The sequence below is a fragment of the Sorex araneus genome, chromosome 6 (assembly GCF_027595985.1).
Source record: "Sorex araneus isolate mSorAra2 chromosome 6, mSorAra2.pri, whole genome shotgun sequence".
NCBI classification, from domain to species: Eukaryota; Metazoa; Chordata; class Mammalia; order Eulipotyphla; family Soricidae; genus Sorex; species Sorex araneus.
In genome coordinates, this window is record NC_073307.1 from 101,515,076 (window position 1) to 101,536,959 (window position 21,884).

The following is a 21,884-nucleotide window of genomic DNA, read 5'->3' on the forward strand; positions in this document are numbered from 1 at the left end:
GCCCTGCCCACTGCCCGCCCCTGTCCTGGGAAACCAGCAAGCACTGGGGTCGAGGGAGGCCCAGAGGGGAGGCCTGGTGATGCCACCCCATGCCACAGGGTTCTGGGGTCTTGGGGGTCTCCGGGGCAGAGGGATAGGAAGGAAAAAAGATGAGAATTTCGGCGAGGTGGGGGAATAATCCAACCACATTTCAGGAGCCCCGAAGTCATGGTGATGCTGTACCCAGGGTCCCCTGGAGAGGGGTCCCTGCGACCTGGGGTGGGGGGTCACTTAAGTAGATTGCTGGAGCATCAGAAAAATGACCCAGGGAGAGAGGGAGAGTGGGAGTGATGGTGAGGAGGCTCAGACGGGCTCCAGTGGCAGGGAGGGGACAGTACATCAGCGCATCTCGGTCCAACAGGGGTCTGGGCCGACCTGTCACCTGAGGGAGCTGTGGGGCTTGACTTGAAGAGGAGTCACCCCAGGATGCCCCACTGTGACCCGCAGAAGGGGCCAGAGGAGGTGGGAGGGGCAGGAGCAGAGCAAATGGAGCAGAACCTTCTAGAGGGTAACAGGGGCTAGGAGGAGGGCCCATGCCGGCATGCACAGGCCCTGAGTCTGAACCTTGCACCACACCGCCTGCCCCCTCCAGCACCTCGGGCTGTGGGCCTGGTCGCCCGGGAGCCACTTCATTATCAGGAAAGGGGGCAGGGACACGGGCTCCGGGACCTCAGGGTGCCAGCCACCCCACTGCTTCCACTTGCACCCTCAGCTCTCCTCATCTTTGCCCATGGCGCACACCACACCTGGTGCTTTTCCTGGAGGTGACTGCTCATGAGTTTGCCCCCACCCCCAGGGCACCTCTGCCCCACCCTGGTCCACAGTCCTAAGCACCCAGTGTTGCTCAGGGCTGAGTGCAGCCCCCTCCCCCCATGCACCTGCCTGCAGGAGCCAGCTGGCATCTCCTTGGGGAGTCAGAACCAGCAGCATTAGGACATGAGCAATGCTACACATAGGGGTCCCCTCCTCACCCAATCCTCACCATGAGCCAGTTCAATGTTTCAAGGCTTATCGGCAACTGACTGGCTGTCGCCATGAAATCCTAAACTTGGGGGTCCCCACCCGACTCCTCTGCACCCAGCAGAGCCAGACACAGAAGTCAGTTTGCTTGTTTTTGTTTCAGGGCCACATTCGGTAGTGCCCAGGGCTTACTCCTTGCTCTGCACTCAGGGCCCACTCTGGCAGTGCTCAGGACCTCTTCAGGGTACGTGGGATGGAACCCAGGCCAACGGCATGCAAGGCAAGCGCCCTACCTGCGGTGCTATCTCGTCCACCTCGGTTGAAAGTGGAGGCTGACCTGGGCTCTGGAGCGGGGCCTCTGACGTGAGCCCACCACAGAGGCAGCCACTGGGCAGGCAGCTAGGTTGGGGGGGGGGCGAGGGGCAGATGTCACCCAGCCCACCAACACGAGGCATGCAAGAAGGTGCAGGAATAGCATCTTTAGTAAAAGTAACAGCGTCCCCGGCCCCCGGCCCGGAGAGCCAAGCAGACATCCATCTCTCGGGCTGGGGTGCGCTGCAGAGCTGAGCCCATCGCGGCACCCAGCCCTGCCCAGAGGCCTCCTCTGGGTCAGTCCTTGCTCCTCACCAGGGTCCTCTGGTCAGCTGCAGGGCCCTGTGCCTCGGGCCCAACCACGCGGCCCTCTCTCGGCTTGTCTCTGTCTGCCTTGTACGGGGCCTCCAGCCCCAGACCTTTACATGTGCACTGGGGCTGAAACGTTGCTTCCCTTAAAGCTGCGTTGCCCAGCTCACACATACAAACGGGACTGGGGGAGGGCAGCTGGGGGCCTGCTGGTCTCTCCAGATCCCAGAGGCGATCCTGAGCTCCGACCAAACCGAGGCATGAGTCCTGAGACCACCCCGCAGCAACAGAGGCTAGCCCCTCCGCCTCCACCCCGTCCTACACGTGCACGGCGAGGCTCTATAATCGGATGTCCTTGGTGCTCTCGCTCCCAGCAGGCGTGGACTCTGTCTGCCTGGACTCCTCCCCATTGGCCAGCGCCTCTGTGGCCCTCCGCGTCTTCATTCTCCGGGACTTGTGCAGGTTGAGCCGCTGGAAGGTCTGGTTGTTGAGCCCAGGGTCCGTGGGCGGCTTGGTGTCCCTGGCGAAGCGCACGAGCTTCTGCCCGGCCAGGAAGTAGAGCACGGGGTCCAGGCAGCTGTTAGCGCTGGCCAGCGGCCGGGTGATCTTGTAGGCCAGGTTGATGGCGTTGAGGGTGGAGCAGCTGAGGTCGAGCGAGCGGAAGGAGTAGTAGAGGGTGCGCGTCACGTGGAAGGGCAGGAAGCAGAGGGTGAAGACGATGAGCACCAGCACGATGGTACGCACCGACTTGCGCTTGGCGCGCGGCAGGCCCCCGCTGGTCCCGTAGGCGGGCCTCAGCAGCCGCCGCGCCATGAGCACGTAACACACCAGGATGATGGCGAAGGGCGCGGCGAAGAGCAGCCCCAGCATGACGTAGCTGTAGGCCATGAAGTCCCCGAAGAGCTCGGGCGCCGACGTGTCGTGGCACGTGGTGCGGTTGCCGCGGCCCCGGGTGGTGACGAAGTAGAGCACGGGCGCCTGGCAGGCCAGCACCAGCGCCCACACGCCGGCCGCCACCCAGCGCGCGTAGTGGGCGCGGCCCCAGCGCAGCGAGCGCAGCGGGCTCAGGATGCCCAGGCACCGGTGCAGGCTGATGCAGGTGAGGAAGAGGATGCTGCAGTAGAGGTTGGTGTAGAAGAGGAAGCGCACCAGCTTGCAGAGCACCACGCCGAAGGGCCAGTGGTCGCCCTGCGCGTAGTAGTACACCAGCAGCGGCAGCGAGGCTGCGTAGAGCGCGTCGGACATGGCCAGGTGGAACATGTAGGTGGTGGAGGCGTTCCAGGTCTTGAGGCGGCACAGGAAGATGTAGAGCGCCGCGGCGTTCAGCCCCAGCCCCAGCACGCACACCAGCCCGTAGGTCATGGGCAGAAGCACGTACTTGAAGTCCTCGTTGAAGCGGCACTTGTAGCCCAGCTCATCTCCGTCCCAGGTGCCATTGAAGGTGCCATTCCCGAGGCCTGGGGCCATTACCCTGCAAGGGACAGGTGGGGAGAACAGCCATGAGAGCCAGGACCAAGGGGCCCCAAGGGCCTGCGATTCCCTGAAAGACCTGCCCGTCCTGGTGGGAGAGAGCTACAGCAGGTGGGCGCTTCCTTGCATGGGCTTTCACATCCTGGTTCGAGCCTCAGCAGTGCAGATGGCCCCCTGAGCACGGCCACGAGCGGCCCCAACTCTTGCAACCCCCGGAGAAGACCTGCCTTGTCCACACTTAAGACCTCGTTGCCAGCTCACCTGGCCCTGCTCGGAGACCCTCCAAATCCTGGAACCTAAAGAAGGAAGGAGATGGGGCTGGAGCAATAGTATAGCAGGTAGAACGTTTATCTTGCACGTGGCCGACCCGGGTTCAATCCCCAGCATCCCATATGGTTCCCCAAGCCTCCGGGAGTAATTCCTGAGCACAGATCCAGGAGTAATCCCTAAGCATCGCTGGGTGTGACCCAAAAAAGACAAAAAGAAGGAATAAATGATGAAAGTCAGGGTCCTACCTGTCTAAAATTTTAGAACAGAGCCGAACAAACTACATCCTAAGGTCCACAGACATCCCACTTAGCTACTACTCCCCATGCCCTTTTATTTATTTATTCATTTATTGAGCAAGGACCCTCCTGAGTGGTGTTCAGGAGCCTGGAGCCAGCAGTTCTAATCCTGTTGCAGGTTTGGCCCACTAATCTGTTTTTGTTGATAGAGATTTATTAGAACACAACCACACAAAGTCTAAAATACTGGGGGTCAGAGCCATGAAACAGCAGGTAGAGCACTCACCTTGCATGCGGCCAACCTGGGTTTGATCCCTGACATCTCAAGTAGGCTCCCGAACACCACCAGGAGTGATTCCAGAGTGCAGAGCCAGGCATAACCCCTGAGCATAGCCGGGTGCGGCCCCCAAACACTCCCTCCTACAAAAAAAAGTCTAAAATATTTATCATCTGGCCTCTTACATTTTTTTAAATTTATTTTATTTTATTTAATTTGCTTTTTGGGTCACACCTGGCGATGCACAGGGGTCACTCCTGGCTCATGCACTCAGGAATCACCCCTGGCGGTGCTCAGGGGACCATATGGGATGCTGGGAATCGAACCTGGGTCGGCTGCGTGCAAGGCAAATGCCCTATCCGCTGTGCTATCGCTCCAGCCCCATGGCCTCTTACATTTTATATTAAAATGAACTACCTGACTCAGATAGGTCTGACTAACTCAGACTCAGGTCTCAGAGTTCTAAATCTGGGCTTCTGGACTCTAAATCGTGAAGCGCCTCTGGGCGCCATTTCAGACTCATGGAGAGGCACCTTGGAGGTTGGCGAAACCCACACCTGTCTCAGAGCTGAGGCATTTGATATCTCGTGCCTTCCTGGAGGCATTATCTCCCACTCTCACGATTTTGTTTGTTTATGTTTTGCGTGTCCAGGATGGAACCCTGGAAAGTTCTTTGCCTTCTTTTGTCTCCCTGCCCTCTGGGGAGGCTCTGGTTCTGCGCCTGATATTTTGGTATCTGGGGATACATAGCCAAAGTCCTCCCTCTGCTGTCTTTCATTCACTTGTTCAGCAATCTTGCTTGTTTTGTTTTTGGTTTTGATTTTGGTTTGCACTGCTCAGAGGCTACTCTGGGCTCAGGGGACTATACAGTGCTGGGGGTCGAACCTGGGTTTCCCACATGCAGTGCTAAGTACACTGAACTATCTGCCAGGCCTACTGCAAATTCTTTTTAATTTATTTTTTAATTTATTGAATCACTATGAGATAGTTACAAAGCTGTTCATGATTGAGTATTAGTCACTGTTCCAGCACCCATCCCTTCACCAGCGTATATTTCCCTCCACCAACAAGCAAATACTCTTTCGAGTATCCAGTATTCTGACACTTTCTGTACCCTCAAACAGCAGGTTTTATGGGACGAGCAGACGGAAGAATATCCTCTGGGCTATAGCCATAGTAGAGTGGGGAGGGCGTTTCCTTTGCATCCAGCCCACCTTAGTTCGATCCCCAGTCTCCCATCTGGTCCCCTGAGCACTGTTCAGCAGTGATTCCTGAGTGCAGAGCCAAATATAACTCTAAGTACTTCCGGGTGTGGCCCCAAACCAAAACCAACCCCACCCCCCAAAAAATACCCAAAAAACCAAAAACACAAAGCAGTGTGCCTCTGAAGGGTACCGGAAGGTGGGAGTGAAGGCAAAGAAGACAGAGGGGGCTTCTCTTGTGGGACTATCAGCTCCTCTGGGCTGACCGAGCTGCCTGTTGCCCACTAGTGATGACTAAAACCTCTACCTTGTCCCTAATGGGCAAGTAACGGGCTGTGAATCTGACTGCCCGGTGACAAGGCCGATGTGGGCCCCCGCCTCTTCCTCTCACCGGCAGCCCTGTCACTGGGGAGTGGTCCCGCTCAGACCTGACCCCCGCATGTGGTCCCCCAGTATCACCAGGGGTCACTCCTGAGCACATAGCCAGAAAAGGCCCTGACACTACCAGGGGTGGCCCCAAACCATTGCCCCACTCTGCCCCCCCAAGTCAATAAAGAACCAATGAGTGTCTTCTGGGCAGGAGGGTGGGGACAGATATGGAAGTCTGAGGGAGGAAAATGGACCCAGAGATCCCAGAAGGATAGGGGCCAGCATGATAGTGCAGTTGGTAAAGCATTTTCCTTGCCTGCGGCTGACCTGGGTTCGATCCCCACCACCTCCTGTGATCCCTTAAGTCCTGTCAGGCCAGCAGTGATCCCTGAGCACTGTCGGGTGTGGCCCCAAAGGGGAAAAAAATTCTAGAGTGCAGGCTGAAATCAGAGGGCGGCTAGCCAGGACTTGAAGAGAAACTAAACACAGTTCTGAACAGTGTGAAGGGGCGGGGAGAACGGACGTGGTCCAAGCCCCGATCAATGGTGCTCCCCACCAGGTGCATCGGCCAGTCACCCTTCCCTTCCACGGCATCTGAAGGTTATCTCCTCTGGCTCCCATTCCTCTGGGCTTGCTTCATTCATTCACTTACTCCCTCTCTCACTCACTCACTCTCACTCACTCTCTCACTCCCTCACTCATTAACTCACTCACTCATTCATTCACTCACTCCTTCACTCACTCACTCCCTCATTCACTCACTCACTCCCTCACTCATTCACTCACTCACTCATTCACTCACTTATTCACTCCCTCACTTATTCATTCCCTCACTTGCTCATTCACTCACTTCCTCACTCCCTCATTCACTCACTCCCTCACTCATTCTCTCACTTACTTGCTCACTCACTCATTCACTTAATTCACTCACTTATTCACTTCCTCACTCATTCAATCCCTCACTCCCTCATTCACTCCCTCCCTCACTCACTCACTCTTCCCTGCCTCCCCCAACCCCCATGCTCACTGGCTCTGAGACTTCATGGTCTCCAATTGAGGCCTGCAGTCACTTCTCTCCTGGGGTGTGAGAAATCTCTGGACCTGAGGGGAGAGGGCTGTGGGGGATGAGGGCAAGAAGTTGGCCCTGATGGAGGAGGCAGGAGAGGGAGGTGGTGGAAGGTCTGGCCCAGGGGTAAGGAGGAGTGGATGAGGGGAAAGGAGGAACTTGTGTCGGACAGGGTGAGTGTGGGGGTCGCAAAGAGGCATCAGGGGAGGGGTGAAGCTGGGCCATCGTCCTGGCATTTAGGGAGATACCAGGAAGAGCCTGGAGACCTGAGGAGACCTGGAGACTCTCTGAGGAGAGTCTGAGGGGCTGCTGAGGGCCCCAGCCCCAGCCAGGGACACCGGTGGGCATGTCCAACCCCCTCCCACATCCCCAGCCACTTCAAATGCTTCCGGGCCTCCTGTGGTCTGAATAGCCTGGCCTCAGACTCTAAAACTGCCCCTTTCTGCTCCCCACTCCGTGCTCCCAGGAGGCACACGCCAGGCGGACCTGGGGTCTTTCTCAGCGTAGGGCCTGGGCCTCGTCCAGAAGACTCACTCATCTCTCTCAGTGGAATCTCTGACACGGAGGGCGGCGACTTCCCCGGGTGCCCATGGATCAGGGAGCTGCCCTTCCCACCTGTGCGAAGACATCCGGCCTCACCCGCCCCGGCCAGCTGGCAACTCCATCACCGTGGCCGACATCCAGACTGACCCTGCCCGCCCTCTCCCTCCACGGCTGCTTACCAATGGGGTGCATCCCTCCACCCCCTAGAGTCCACTTGCAGACGCAGCAGTCCCCAGCCCCAGCCCTCTCCTCTGCTTCTCCTAACACCCCACCCCCTCCAGAGACACTGCTGGCTCCCACCTAACCCCACTCCCACCCCCAGCTGCCCCTTGCTCAGCCTGCTCTGAGCAGCTCCTGGTTTGCAGGAAGCCACAGCCCCACAAGGGCCCTGTCAGGCTTTCCTGCCTGTACACACTCTCTCCCTGGGGCCTGGAAAGCCTTTCCAGAACCAACCAAGCTGCACTCTCTCCTACCCACTCCTCATGCCTCTTTTCAAAGGTCACTTCATCTCTGAGGCGCTCCCCACCACCTTACACCGACACTCAGTGTGTCGTTGGCAATTTGTCTTTCCACAAATTTATCTTCCTCCTCCCTAACATTCCAGTTGCTCTCTGAGGACTGTGTTAATCTGCTTCTTTGTCCCTGTCATCTAGCAAAAGACCTGATTCAAAGGAGGTAGGATAAGAGGGAGAGAGTGAGTGTGTGAGTAAATGAGTGCCTAAGGGTAAGTGAGAGGATGAGTGAGTGAATGAGTGAATGAATAAGTGAATGAGCTAGTGAAGCAGAGAATGAGTGAATGAGTGAATTAATAAGTGAATGAATAAATGAGTGAATAAGTGAATGAGCTAGTGAAGCAGAGAATGAGTAAATGAGGGAATGAGGGAATTAATAAGTGAGTAAAGGAATGAGTAAATGAGTGAGTGAATGAGTGCATTAGTGAGTGAGAGAGTGAATGAGTAAGTGAATGGATGAGTGAGTGACTGAGTGAATGAATGAGTGAGTGATGAGTGAATGAGTGAGTGACAGAGTGAGTAGATGAGTGAGTGACTGAGTCACTGAGTGACTGAATAAGTGAATGAGTGAGTGAATGAATGACTGAGTTAGTGACTGAGTGAGTGAGTGAATGAATGACTGAGTGACTGAGTGAATGAATGACTGAGTCACTGACTGAGTCACTGAGTGACTGAATAAGTGAATGAGTGAGTGAGTGAATGAATGAGTGAGTGACTGAGTGAGTGAATGAGTGAGTGAGTGAATGAATGACTGAGTGACTGATTGAATGAGTGAGTCACCGACTGAGTGACTGGCTGAGTGAGTGAATAAGTGAATGAGTGAGTGAATGAATGACAGAGTGAGTGAGTAAGTGAATGAGTGATTGAGTGAGTGACTGAGTGAGTGTCTGAGTGAGTGAGTGAGTATGAGTGACTGACTGAATGAATGAATGAGTGAGTGAGTGAGTGAGGCAAGCCCAGAGGAGTGGGAGCCAGGAGACTAGCCTTTAAGACAGAGGCTCTCCCAGTTCTTCTGAGTGCCCCCAGGACAATGACACCCAGAGATTTCTCAGGGGGCTGGAGGGGCTGAGCTGCACGCAGCAGCTCCGGGCTGGATCTCCCTTGGCCCCTAGAAGCGCCGTGAGTAACCCCAGCACTGGCTGGATGTGGCCCCACACAAGCAAACACCTCTTTGCTGCCTCGAGGCAGGCAGGGGTCACCCCTGGCCTCCTGCTCTCGGGGGCCAGCCCCGGCAGGGCCAGGCCTGGGAGCATCGGTAGGAGAGGGGCCGGACCCAGGCTTTCAGGAGATGATGGGTCAGCTGCCTGAGTCAACTACTTTTGGTTTATTTGTTTTCATTTTTTGTGCCACACCCAGCAGCGCTGCTGGCTCTGTGCTCAGGGATCACCCCTGGAGGGACTCGGGGGACCATACAGGGCGCCTGATCCACTGCACTATCCCTCTGGCCACCACTTTTATTTTTCTTTTTTTTAATGGAGGCGGCGTGACTTGCAATCTTATTAATTTTTCAGGCAAATAATGCCACCACACCCTGCAGCCGAGTGCCAGTACCCCTTCACCACTGCCCTCTGGTCTCTGGGTTCCTTCGACCTTTGTGACTCAGCAATCAGCTCCAGAGGCAGAATCTTCGGGTCTTGTCATGGTCACCCAAAAGCCTATAGCATGTCCAGCTGTGACTCAGGCCATGCGGGAACCCACCCCCACATTACCCCACTTCCTGCCAGGAGCAGGCCTGGCCATGCCACCCCCACCTCACCCCTCATTCAATTCTCCCAGCGTCAGAGGCCTGTTCAAGGCCACGGTGCCAGGGATCCAAACCTTGGCTGGGGTTAGGGGAGGTGCCTTAAGGGGCTGGGGTAGGTGCTTTGCACGCAGGAGCCCTGGGGTCCATCCAAACACCGCTGAGCTGGGAGTAACCCCCAAGCATTGCTGGGTGTGGCCCCAAAGCCAAAAAGAAAGAAAGTGGGTTTGCCACTCAGGACTGTCTGGCTCCAACGCACGGCCTCCTGGCGGCCAGGGAGGGGTGAGTAGGGCAGGGATGCCTTGATCCACCCCCGTTCCAGTGCACACACTTGCTCCCGCATGCCCGCCCCGGCTCTGGCCACCGGCCGCACCTTCCCGAGAGCGCCTGCCCGTACCTGACCAGCCCCTGCTCTCGCCGTCAGGATGCTCTGCGCCTGCTCAGCTTCTTCACTCATGAGCGCACACGCTTAGACCCTTTGGCAAACAGGAAAAACAGGTCCCCTGGCCGGGGCCCTGCCCAGCTTGCCGCCTTTCTCCACACAGGCCGGCCTGGTGGGTAAAGCACGGCCACTAGGTCGGGACAAGCCAGCCAGGCCGGGAGCCCTGCACTGGAAGAGGCAGAGGTGACCACAGGGGTGCCCTGCGCCAACCCCAGCCCAGCTGTCTCCTACAACCCATGCCCTCCAGCTCTCCGACCTCCTTCCCTAGACGCCCTGCTCTCAGGTGGTACCCCTGTGTCCTGCAGGGTGGAGCAGAGTCCTCAGGGCCTGTTCCTCGGGGGCCGTGTCACTCCCAGCCGGGCGTACACACTCAGCCCAGTTCTGCTCCAACTGGGTCTCCATCTGGAGCCCTCCCACCCGCACAGGTGCTGCAAACTCCCACTGGCACTCACGGCCCTGGCCACTCCCTGATGCACAGATATGGCACGGGGCAGGGCACCCAAGTCGCTCACAGACACACAGACTCACATTCCTCGACAGTCTGGGCCAGAGGCACCCTCACATTTCCCCGCAACAATTTTTCCTGGGCAAGCAAGCCCCGAAGCCCCCAGCCTCACAGGAAGCTGGGGACAGAGGCCAGATAGGAGCCCAGGACGTGCAGATAATGGCCCAGGCTCAAGACGGCCACCAGGCCAGGCTGGCTTCCCAGGCTGAGAACCTTGGCACATCACAAGGTGGTTTTTCATTTCCATCCTTCCCCTTACATTTCATCTGCCTCGCCCCTGCACTGAAAGGTGGGGTCTGAGCACTCTGGTCAGGTCCCCAAGCTGAAAAGGCAGCGTGTATGCATGTGTGTGTGTGTGTGTGTGTGTGTGTGTGTGTGTGTGTGTGTGTGTGTGTGTGTGTGTGTGTGTGTGTGTGTGTGTAGAGGGTGGGAGGGAGCAAAAAGTAAAGATGGAGGGCAGTGAACGCATTGGGCAGAGCCTTCCAACCGATGTTTTCCTAACGCACCTCAAGCTGATAGGGCCAGAGGGTTGGGAGCCATTTCCCAGATGGCTCTGCAGTCGAGGGACAAGGTGACAAGGCCACCTTTACACCCAGGCTTGGCCTTTTTAGTCTGCTTCATACAGTGGCAGAACTCAGCACCTCCTCAACCCCCCTCTCCCATCTCCAGACTGGCCCTCGACTGCCAGTGTGCCCTGCCAAGCTCTCTTCCTACCCGTGGCCCGAGAGTTCACCCAGTGAGGGGGCTGAGGTGCACCCCTCCACCTGGGGCCCAGGCCTTCCTCTCCCTCCAGGGGGCCAGGGCACCTTGCACCCCGGTCCTCCTCTCCTAAGCGTAGACTGGGGTCTTCCACAAGCACAGACCAGACTGAAAAACTCTCAGCTCAAGGCTCTTCCAGGCTGGGGATGTGAGCGTGGAGCATGTGCCTTGCATGAGTGGAGCTTGAGGTCTGACCAAACACTCAAATGAAGATACTAGAAAGTCAGAGAAAGCAATATAGAATAAATAATGTGTTATACACCCGCCGAGGAGGGCCGGCTGCAGGGCGGAGGGAGCCTGAGGACAGTGATGGGGGAAGATCACACTGGCAGTGGGGTTGTCCCTGGAACACCGTATCCGTGAAACAACTCTATTCCGCACAGCTTTGTAAATCATGTTGTCTTAAGAAAAATTAATTAAGAAAATACCAAAAACTGGGGCTGGAGTGATGGTACAGCGGCGAATGCACTTGCCTTGCAAACAGCCAACCTGGGTTTGATCCCCGGCACTGCGCATGACCCCTACCCTGCCAGCAGTGATTGCTGAGCGTAGGGCCGGGAGTAACTCCTGAATATTTCTGGGTGCGACCCCCAAATTACAAAATAAGACTAACCCCCCCAGATCCCCAAACCTACCCTCTCCCATGGTTCTCCACTGCCAGGCAAATTCTGAGCATGGTACTCAAGCCCCACTGATATGATCCTGGCTGTGTGCCCCGCCCCCCGCCCCCGCCAAGACCCACTAACTCTCTGCCTGAAGCCCATCTCGCTGTCTCCAGCCCGGCAAAGTGGGGCCAGGGAGAAGCAGTGCAGGAAGGGCGCTTTGCCTTGCACATGGCCAACCCTCATTCCATCCTGGCACCACACAGAGGCTCCTGGGCACCGCCAGTGGTGATCCAAGCTCAGAGCCAGGAGGAAGCCCCGAGCCCCACTGGGTGTGGCCCGAAAACAAAAAGAAAGAAGAAACGGAGCCCGGCAAAGCAGTCCCAGGGTTACACCGCTCCAGGAGCCCTGCCCCACGTTCTGATATCTGCAACACAAGCCCTGAGCCTTCCTCAGAGCTGACCCCATGCATGTGGCCTTACTGCTCCTCCAGGGATGCGCCGAGCATTTTCAGGACACAGACCACAGCCTCTGGCCCGCCGGGCCCCAGGTCCTCCTGGAAGCTCCCTGGCTCTGTCTGTCTGCTTAGCTATCTGTGGGGGGGGGGGGTCAAGGGGGCATCCTTCTGACTGCTCTCATAGAGACACGCCCCCAGGAAATGGTCATTAGGGCTTTTGTGCCCATCTCACAGGTGGGAACGCTGAGGCCAGAGAGCACGGCCCAAGGTCACTAATGCCGAGCAGGGCACTTGCCTGTGACTCTGGCTCTGGTCTGCTCCACACTGGCTCAGGCTGGCTCCACGCTCTGCCTCTCCCTGTGGCCGCCGTCACAGCCCACAGCCGGGAGGAGGGGCCAGGCAGTTCCCAGGCCCCTGGGGAATTTCCAGGGTGGCTGGACCACATTCCAGCTCTTGAACTAGGGTGGCTCTGGAATGTTCTGCTTGCCCCCTTGCCACCCACCCACTGGCCCTGTCCAGTCTGGCCGGGCAGAGGGACTGTCACCACTCTGGAAGCCCAGCTCCCTTCCTCCTCCAGTGGTGGGAGCTATGGGGGCACACAGAGGCCCTGAGCCACAAACAGCCTGTGAGTGCAGGGAGGGCACGGGGCAGGTGGGCCTGGGGACTCCCGGCTGTGGGGTGCACAACTCTCAGTCTCACTTCCTGTCAGCCTGAGAGGGGCGCCTGTCCCACTGCACCGTGGATTTCATTTCCGTTTCCTTGGTGGGGGTGTTTGGGGCCACATCTGGCCGTGCAGGACTGACTTCCTGGCTCTGCACCTGGGGGGTCACATCTGGTGGGCCCAGGGGCCCATAGGGGGTGCCGGGGATTGAACCCGGTCAGCCACAGGCACGGCAAGAGCCTGGCCCCTTATGACCTTCTGGCCCCAGCGTTGGCACCTGTAGCTGCATTCTGTGAAATCAGGGTAGGAAGATGCAGTCAACGGGGGGTGTCTCAGGAAGGCAGAGGGGACAGCCCCCACAATGACAGGCTGAGCACAAAGTCATAAAGTGACGGCCTGAGGAGTGCAGGGTGCCCTCAGCAGGAGGCCTGTGTAGGGCGGCCCCACAGGAGCCTGCTGTCACCACACCCCTTTCCTCCTCAGCCTTCCCTGAGGGTGCAGGTCTGGGCCTGTGCTGGGAGCCTAGAAGCTGTGTCGGGAGCCTCAGAAACCGGCACTGACAGACAACTCAGGGCGACCAGGGCTGAGGGAGCCAAGGGCGCCCCTAAGGGGAATTTGGGGAGGTGGGGAGGGGAGGCCTCTTGAAAGGGCCCACAGGAGCTGCACTGGAAGAGGGGCAGACAGTGGGTGGAGAAGGAAGAGGCCCCGTGAGTGATAGCACAGCGGAGAAGGCCCTTGCCTTGCATGTGGCCAACCCGGGTTCAATTCCCGGCACCCCATATGGTCCCCCGAGCACCACAGCCAGGAGTGATTCCTGGGTGCAGAGCCAGGAGTGCCCTCTGAGCACTGCCTGGTGTAGCCCCCCAAGCAAAACAAAATAAAAACAGAAATGAACTCATGTAGTATGTGGGGGACCAATACCCCTGGGTTTGAGGGCAGAGGAGAGGCCAGAGCTGGATGGGGACAGGACGAGGCAGAGGAGAGGACAGAGCAGCCCCCCTGCTCCCCGCCCCACTGGGCAGAAGCAGCCCCCTGGCCTGGCCTTGCATCACAAGTGCTCAGCTGGTCTGGGGAAAGCACTGGTGGGAGGAAACCTCAGATGTTATCTCCCGAGCACTCTTGCAGGTAGAAGGCCGCAGCCTCACGCAGAGGGCCTGGGGGTCCACTGCCCCCCACCCCCACCAGTTCTCTCCCACTTCAGAGCCCCCAAGGATCCTGTCTGTGGGGGCCCTCTACCAGATGCAGCGGGTCTGCGTGAGCCTGCCCAGTCGGCCTCACTTCTGACCAGGCAACCCAGAATCCTCAAGAGGCAGAGGCCTTACTCAAGCAAGCTTGGCCGCCCCACCCCGCCCCTCCCGGGGCAGGGTTTCTAACTTATTATCAAGCCCGAGGTGCTAGAGCACCCCACTGCTCCCAAGAAGCAGCTCAGGACCACGCGGCAGGCTCCCTGGCTACACCCAACCCCGGAAACCCAAGGGCCTCCAATCAGACGCCAGAGGCAAGAATCAGCATGAAACAACAAGGGCTGTGCAGTCCTGGCTAAGTGCATTACCTCTCTGAGCCTCACGGGCCCACTGAGACTCTGCTGGGGAAGAGTGAGGCGAGCGGGCAGTGCTCCAGGGCGGGGCGGGTGAAAGCACGCACTGTCCTGGGTGAGCTGCACACAGGGGACGCTTCTCAGCAGGGGTCACGCTGCACCAGGGCGGAGTGGTGAGAACAGGCTCCTGCCAGGGGCATTCAGGAGCGTAGGGGCATGGAGACCCCTCTGTCGGACCACACTTACCTTGGAACCTCTCTCCTCCCTCAGAAAAACTCTTTCACAGTTAAAAAGAGCAAGAGCCGGAGTGATAGGACGGCAGGGAGGGCACTTGCCTTGCAACCGGGTTCGATCCCTGGAATCCCTTATGGTCTCCCATGCACTGCCGGGAGTGCTCTGAGTGCAGACCAGGAGTAAGCCCTGAGCACCGCCAGGTGAGTCCCTCCCTCCCCCACCACAAACAGAGCAAGTGCAGGATATTCGGAAAGCAGGACGGGTCCCCTGAGAGGAGGGGGAGGGGGTGCTGAGGAGCGAGGGGACAGTGCCCACCAACCAGGCACTGCGTCCTCGTCCTGAGGGTCCGAGCACTCTGCCAGGGCTCTGGTTCCAGGAGTGAGCAGCAGGGCCTCCTCGTCTCTGACTGGTCACTCTGCTCCTTTGGGTTTGAGATTCTCAGGATCACATTCTCTGAGCGACTCAGTGTCACCAGTCACTTTCCCCAGAGCCACTGTCTCGGCAAACATGGGCGCCCTGTCTCGGATGAGGCAAAGTGAGTCCGGGGCATCTCCAGCTGGGGTGGGGAGGAAGGACATGGGACTGAGTCTCCAGGGTGGTGGAGTGATGGCCGAAGGCCAGCAAGGAGCCGGGCTGCCCAACTCAGCACCAGCGGCCCCAAGAAGGCAGTCAGGGAGAGCTTCCTGGAGAAGAGGTCCTTGGAGGTGGGATCTGATGGGTGATTAGGCTTTGCCAGGTGAGCCCCCAGGTAGACCAAGGGTCACATGCGCACTCAGATGTCTGATAACGTGGCCAGTTGGGGGGAAGCCAAGGCCAGAGAGACTGCTGGATGCCAGTCAGTGTCGGGGAGAGCCTCACATGAAAAGGCTTCCATGACAGCTGTGGAGCTCGCACCCTGGCCGGGGGACAATGGAGAGTCTGGCAGGACAGGAGCAGGAAGGACACAGTCAAAACTGACCTTTGCAAAGACGGTGCCCCAGGGATGGAGTGGGGGCGTGTGCGGGAGGGCCAGCACGGCCAGACCCAAGGCACAATGGCAGGAACCGCGCCCTCTCGCCCCCGTGCGGGCTCAGAAGGCAGCCAGCAGCCCGCCCCCCCCTCCTCCCCAGAAGAAGCGGGGGCAGGGGAGTGAGGCCCCCGTGCCCTTGAGGGAGCAGGGCCCCCTTCTGGCACCAGAAGCCGTCCCCGACCCCATGCCCTGACCTGTGTGGCATGCGCACAGAGAAAGTGGGCCTGACCTGATCTGACTGCCTCGGACCCCTAGGCCAGGACAGAGGTGAGGAAAGGCCCCGTGGCCGGGCAGCTCAATGGGGCCACAGATGGGAAGACACAGGCCAATCCGAGCAAAAGCGTGGCTCTCGGGGGCAGCAGACAGGCCCACCAGCTCCTCTCACCACACCTGCAAGGCAGCCCTTCCCCGGACACTGACTGTCTTACCCACTGCGGGGAAAAGACCACAAACGAGGCACAGGTGGGTTTTCGGGACCGTATCGTGTTCGGTGACTGTCTTCAGATGCATTTAAGTCCACAAAAATCACATTCCTCCCCTGCGCATGGCGCTTTACAGTTTGCAAAGCCCCTTCCTGGGAACCATCTGGGGGCTCCTCGGAGCCTTGCACGGGAGAAGCTAGCATGTCCGAACCAAGGTGCAGATGACAAAGCTGATATGAGGGGGCAGTGAGCCCTCGGGAGGGCGGCAGCCGGAGAAGAGGCACAGCATGGCCCTCGCAGAGCTGCCGGAATCTGGCCACGTTCTCCCACCCTGAAGCTGCTCCTCGGGGTTCAGAAACCCCAGTAGGGTCCGGAGAGATAGTATGGCAGGTAAGGAGCTTGCCTTTGCACACAGCTGATCTAGGTTCCATCTTTGGCACCACAAATGGTCCCCGGAGCCTACCAGAAGTGATTTCTGAACACAGAGCCAGGAGTAAGTTCTGGGCACTGCCGGGTGTGGCCTAAAAACAAAACAAACAAAAGAGAAAAAGGAGAAGGAGAAGAGGAGGTGGTGGAGGAGAAGACAACAGAGGAAGTGGAGGAAGAGGGGGAGAGGGAAGGAGGAGGTGGGTGGGGGAGGGGTGGAGGATGAAGAAGAAGGAGGGGAGGAGGAGGAGGGGAGGAGGAGGAGGAGGAGGAGGAGACGAAGAAGAAGAAGAAGAAGAAGAAGAAGAAGAAGAAGAAGAAGAAGAAGAAGAAGAAGAAGAAGAAGAAGAAGAAGAAGAAGAAGAAGAAGAGGAGGAGGAGGAGGAGAAGGAGGATGAGGAGGAGGGGGAGGGGGAGGAGGAGGAGAAGGAGGAGGAGGAGGAAGAGGAGGAAATAATTGCGCCCCAGTTTGAGGGCCACAGCGTGAACCCCCCACTGGGATCGTCGCCAGGGCCTCCTCTCAACGCGGACCTGACTTGTTCTTGCCATTTACAATGTATTTTTATTGGGGTGGGGGCGGTGTTGGCATCAGACCCAAAGCCTCAGAATGCAAGGCACGCATAGTACCACTATGTTGCATCAAAGCCCATTCTGGCCATTAATTTAATTAAGTTTATTTATTTATTTTGTGGTGCTGGTAATCTGACCGAGGGCCTCACTCACGCAAGGCATGCGCTATACCACTGAGTCACATCCCCTGCCCCCAGTTTGCCCTTTCAAAAGTTGAAAGGGGCATATGCCGCCCAAGCTCTTAAGTTGCTTCCGAGCGCATGTGGTGCCCGAGCTCCTGTCACCCGCATGTCCCCTCTTGAGATGTGCACTTTCATACCGTCATACCCTGACACTAGGACGTGTACAAGGACCGTCTTCACTTGGGAGAAGCCCGTGTTCTCTCTTAAGTATGTTACTCACCCCATCCCCACCTCACCCCACCCCCCTAGAAGACCTTTCCAAATAAAACCTGTTATACTTGAAAAAATAAAAGAAAGAAAACTGAAAGGGGGCCAGAGAGACAGTACAGCAGATAACACTTGCACGTGGCTGGCGCAGTTGGTCCCCTCACACCATGTACGGTCCCTGGCATCACCAGAAGTGATCACCAGAGCCAGGGGTCGCCCCTGAGCATGGCTGGGCAAGGCGCAACACCCTCCCTGCCTCCCAAAAGATGAAATGTTAGAATTTCCCCAGGGTCACCCAGCAAATTGAGGGTACCCCTGGGATGAGATCAATCATAGGCCTCTGGCTCCCACTGGAGGATGGGGGAGTCCTGAATGTCCCCCAAATTCAGCAGAAGCATCGCAGGGTTCAAGGAAATACCTGGTCTTGGAGGCGAGGAGGGGCTCAGAGGTCAAGCAACACCATGATGTCTCTGCGGTCAGTGCCCGAAACGCTGCTCGGATGCCGGCTCCCCTGCCCGGGGCGTGCCATGGCTCCCTCCCGTCCGCAGGATGAGACTGAGCTTACAGCTGGCATGCTCCCAGTCCTGTGGTCCCCTGGCACAGTGCTCTTGCTGCATCACCCCCAATTGGGTAGCCTGATTCTTTTCTTATTTATTTTTTATTTTTTGCTTTTTGGGTCACACCCGGCGATGCACAGGGTTACTCTGAAGAGCACAGGCTCTTCACTCAGGAATTATTCCTGGCGGTGCTCGGGGGACCATATAGGATGCTGGTAATCGAACTCGGGTCTGCCGTGTGCAAGGCAAACACCCTACCAGCTGTGCTATCGCTCCAGCCCAGATGGCCTGATTCTTATGTCCACTGCTTGGCAATGACATGGGGTTCCACTGCGGACACTCTCCTTGGGGTGAGAGCAGGGGCCACTGCTGCTCTCAGGCCTCACCCTGCACAAGCTGCTGGCAATACAGACTGAGGGAGCCCCAACTCCATCTTCCAAGACGCCCCAGAGCTGGGGAGAGGGAGAGGGGGCAGAGGTGCCAACAGCATGGGCTCCAGCTCTTGGCCTGGGGCTGCAAAAGTCAAGAAGAGATTCCCATACCCAGTGATTAGTAAGGCTTCTCGGAGGAGGGGGTGAGAGAGCTGAGCCCCAAAGCAGGGCAGTTCTCCCCTCCCGCTGGGGAAGGGGAAAGGAGGTGGGCATCCTGGCAACCAGTGGGGAAGAAGCTGGCAGACTACTTGAGGGTGACAGCCGGGCAGGTGGGAGGGGTTGGTTGGCAAGGACCAGTCCTGGAGCTGGAGTCCCAGGCTCAGGGGGAAACCCTGCAGAAGCCTAGCCCAGGGGAGATGAGCGCTGAGTAGGGCCCCATCCCCACCCTGAAACCAGCGTTTCTGCATTGTTATCCACTTGCCACCCCTTTTCATTAAAAAACTTTTATCTGGGCCCCATTAGAGGGCTATAGAAAATGGGCCTACAAGTGAAACATTTCCTGATTGGAAATCATAAATTTATTTTCTTTTTCGGTTTTGGGCCACAGCCAGTGGCGCTCAGGGCTTACTTCTGGGTCTGTGCTCGGGAATCACTCCTGGGCCCTGGAGAATGAACTGGGGTTGGCGGCAAGCAAGGCAAGCATCTTACCTCCTGTGCTATTTTTCTGGCCCATGACACTTATTTTAATTGCCTCCTCCATTCACATATAAGCCCACATGGGGTGATGAGCCACGGTTTGAGAAATTCAGGTCTGGAGGCAGCTAGGGCACTTGCCTTGCATGTGGCCCACCCAGATTCGATCCCAGCATCACATATGGTTCCTTGTGCACTGCCAGGAGTAATTTCTGAGCACTCCAGGGGCCAAGAGTGACCCCTGGGCACTGCTGGGTGTGATCCCCCCAAATCAAAATATTTAAAAAAAAAGAATTTTTTTTTAAAAAAGAAGGAGTTCTGGTCAGCTAGGAAGGCCAGAGAGATAGTACACAAGTCAGATGTTTGCCTTGTACCCTGCTGATCCAGGTTTGATTCACATATGAGAGGATCTCCAGGAGTGATCCCTGAGCACAGTGCCAGGAATAACCTCGGAGCACCCTGGGTGTAACCTCTGTCCACCCACCCGCCCAAACAAACAAACAAACACAACAAAAGCAGTTCATCTCTAAGCTGTGAGTCTGCCTGGGGTCTCTGAGAAGGAGGCCATTGTGGGTGCGTCAGGGCCCCCGCTATCCGCATCCTGATCATCCCCTTCCACACAGAAGGCTCCGGGAAGGGGCGTGCTGGCCCAGGGCAGTGCTGTCCGGGGTCCCAGAGCCTCCTCAGCGCGTCTCTCCCCTCTCACTGTTAACCGAGACTTCCCTGGGCCCCACGCTGTCTCTCCAAAGCTCCCCGTTACTCCAGGCTTGATCCAGATCCCCGGGCGCTGAGGACGCAACCAGTCGCTGCCGGACCCAAACAGAAAATCCGACCCCCCCCCCCCCCCCCCAAGATCTCCGCGCTCTCCGGGGCTGGCTCTGGGGAACTCCAAGAGCGCCCAGCGCAGCTCTAGCTGGAGAGGTTAGGGGGCCGCTGCCTTTCTCCCTCCAGCACTGCCTGCCAGTTTCAAAGTGCCCTGACCAGGCTTAACTGTCCTTCGGGCGCTGCCCCGGCACCCCACCCACGCCGCCCCCTCGCCTCAGCTGCGGGGGTCACCTAGCGCGCCCCCCAGAGAGCGCACGACACCCACACGGCCCGTCGGGGGACGCGCGCACTCACCCAGCGGCCAGGGCGCCCCGCCACTGGCGGTCGCACACTCACCCGAGGACGCGCTCCCGCGGGCACCGCGTCGGGCCACCGGAGAGCCCCCCGCGCCGGCTCCCTGCCCGCAGCTCCTCTTCGGCGTGGGCCCCGCGGTGCTCCGGGGCGCCCGGCCCGCGCCCGCCGCCGCCGCCGGACCCACGTGCTGAGCCGATCCCGCCGCGCCCGGCTCCCACCCGCGGGCACAGGGGGCGGGGCGCCCCGGGGACCCTGGCACCGCCCGCTCCCCGCCCAAGGCCCGCGGGTCAGCGCGTCCCCGCGGGTGCGCGGGGAGGGGCCCCGAGACTGCGCTCCTGGGACCGGGGCGCTGGTCCCCGGAGCTCGGGCCGAGCCCTGTGGCTCCCAGGCCGCCGCGGGACCTCTCCGGAGCGCGCCGGGGTTTCTGACCCCTCCCGGCAAGGTCGGCGGCTCTTCGTAGGAGCGTGGCGCCGCCCCTAAAGCCCCTTTGCTTTCTCTCAACCCTGAAGCCCGGCCCCTGACCGCCGCCTCTGAAGATGCTTCGCTTGAGTTGCCTGTTTTGTTTCATTATTTTGTTTTGTGGCTACACCCAGTGGTGGCGGCTACTCTAGGCTGGGTGCTCCCAGGTCATTGCTGGCAGTGTTGGGTGCTGCAGCCCGCGTGCCAAGCCTGCGCGTTGCAGCCCGTCCCGCCGTTTCCTGCGGGTTCGCAAGCGTCTAGCCCACGCTTTTCAGATACACAGTCCCGCGGGCTCCCGACTCCTCTCCCTGCGCCCCCGGACTGTGCGCCGGGAGGGGCTGGCTGTCCTTCTGTGCCCGGGATCCTGCTGCTTGGTGAACGCACAAATGACTGAGAGAGTGCCCATCTTTCATCCCATCTCAGTACCCACTGGGCGACCTTGTTCCTGTTCGTTCCAGTCCCTCTAGGAACCTCCTGTTTCGTTTTGTTTTCCTTTTCTTTTTGAGTCACACCCTGTGATGCACAGGGATTACTCCTGGCTCTGCACTCAGGAATTACTCCTGGCAGTGCTCGGGGAACCATTTGGGATGCTGGGATTGAATTTGGGTCGGCTGCATTCAAGGCAAACACTCCTCCCCCTGTTGTACTACTGCTCTGGCCCCCTCTAGGAGCCTCCACTGCTCTAATTCCTCACCAGCCAGTGTCCATGAGTCCTTCTGAGACTTTGAACAATCAGTATCAGTATCTGGACAAGTGGCCCCCTTCTGTAGCTAACTAGCTTGTCTGGGGGTTGGGTGCTGGGCAGCTCATCAAATGACAGGGCCTGGCAGTTGGCCCCAGGGGGCCTGGGAAGGCTGGGGGTGCAGCCTGGCAAGAGTAGGAACAGAATGAACACACAGCCTTGGGTACCGGACCGCCTCTGTGCTGGAGACCTCCGCCCATGAGACACAAAGGCCCCTTGTCCAACCTCCTCCACCTATTGTCCAATCAGAGCCACACAGCTTCTAAGTTCTGGGGGCTACTTAGGAGGCCCTGGCCTCTGACCCCCACATGAGGACGTTTCCCTGGCACCAGCTAGGCCCTTGATCCTCATCCTTTGGCTGTTACCGCTGTATGGAAATACTAGGTCCAGAAGTAAACCAACAGGGTTGGAGACAGTTCAGCAGGCTGGAGTGCATGCTGTTCCATCCCCTGAGCCCCACTGGGAGCAACTCCCGGTGACAGACATAGGGACAGCCCTTGGGTCCACCAGGTATAACTCAAAAATAAATCAAAGAAGAAGGGGCAGAGAGAAAGTGCAGTGGGTAGGACACTTGCCTTGCACCCTGCCAATCCAGGTTAAATCCCTCACACTACAGATGCATCT

General features: G+C 58.3%; 1 protein-coding gene across 2 annotated transcripts; it reads right to left on the reverse strand.

The window, feature by feature from the left end:
• Positions 1 to 1,478: 1,478 nt before the first annotated feature.
• On the reverse strand, positions 1,479 to 20,255 carry P2RY2 (purinergic receptor P2Y2). 2 transcript variants are annotated; one of them, XM_055142691.1, is made up of 2 exons: positions 20,102 to 20,255; positions 1,479 to 3,091 (listed from the first exon to the last, which is right to left on the reverse strand). In XM_055142691.1, the coding sequence occupies exon 2, from the start codon at positions 3,085 to 3,087 to the stop codon at positions 1,960 to 1,962; it is 1,128 nt and encodes a 375-aa protein (XP_054998666.1). In that variant the 5' UTR covers positions 3,088 to 3,091; positions 20,102 to 20,255; the 3' UTR covers positions 1,479 to 1,959. The 2 variants fall into 2 exon arrangements, with proteins under 2 accessions (XP_054998666.1, XP_054998667.1); XM_055142692.1 differs by having other exon boundaries at positions 20,060 to 20,255.
• Between the last annotated feature and the right edge of the window lie 1,629 nt (positions 20,256 to 21,884).

Coding starts and splice junctions, on each gene's coding strand:
- P2RY2 (XM_055142691.1), bottom strand. CDS start 3,087: ATGGCCCCAGGCCTCGGGAATGGCACCTTCAATGGCACCTGGGACGGA.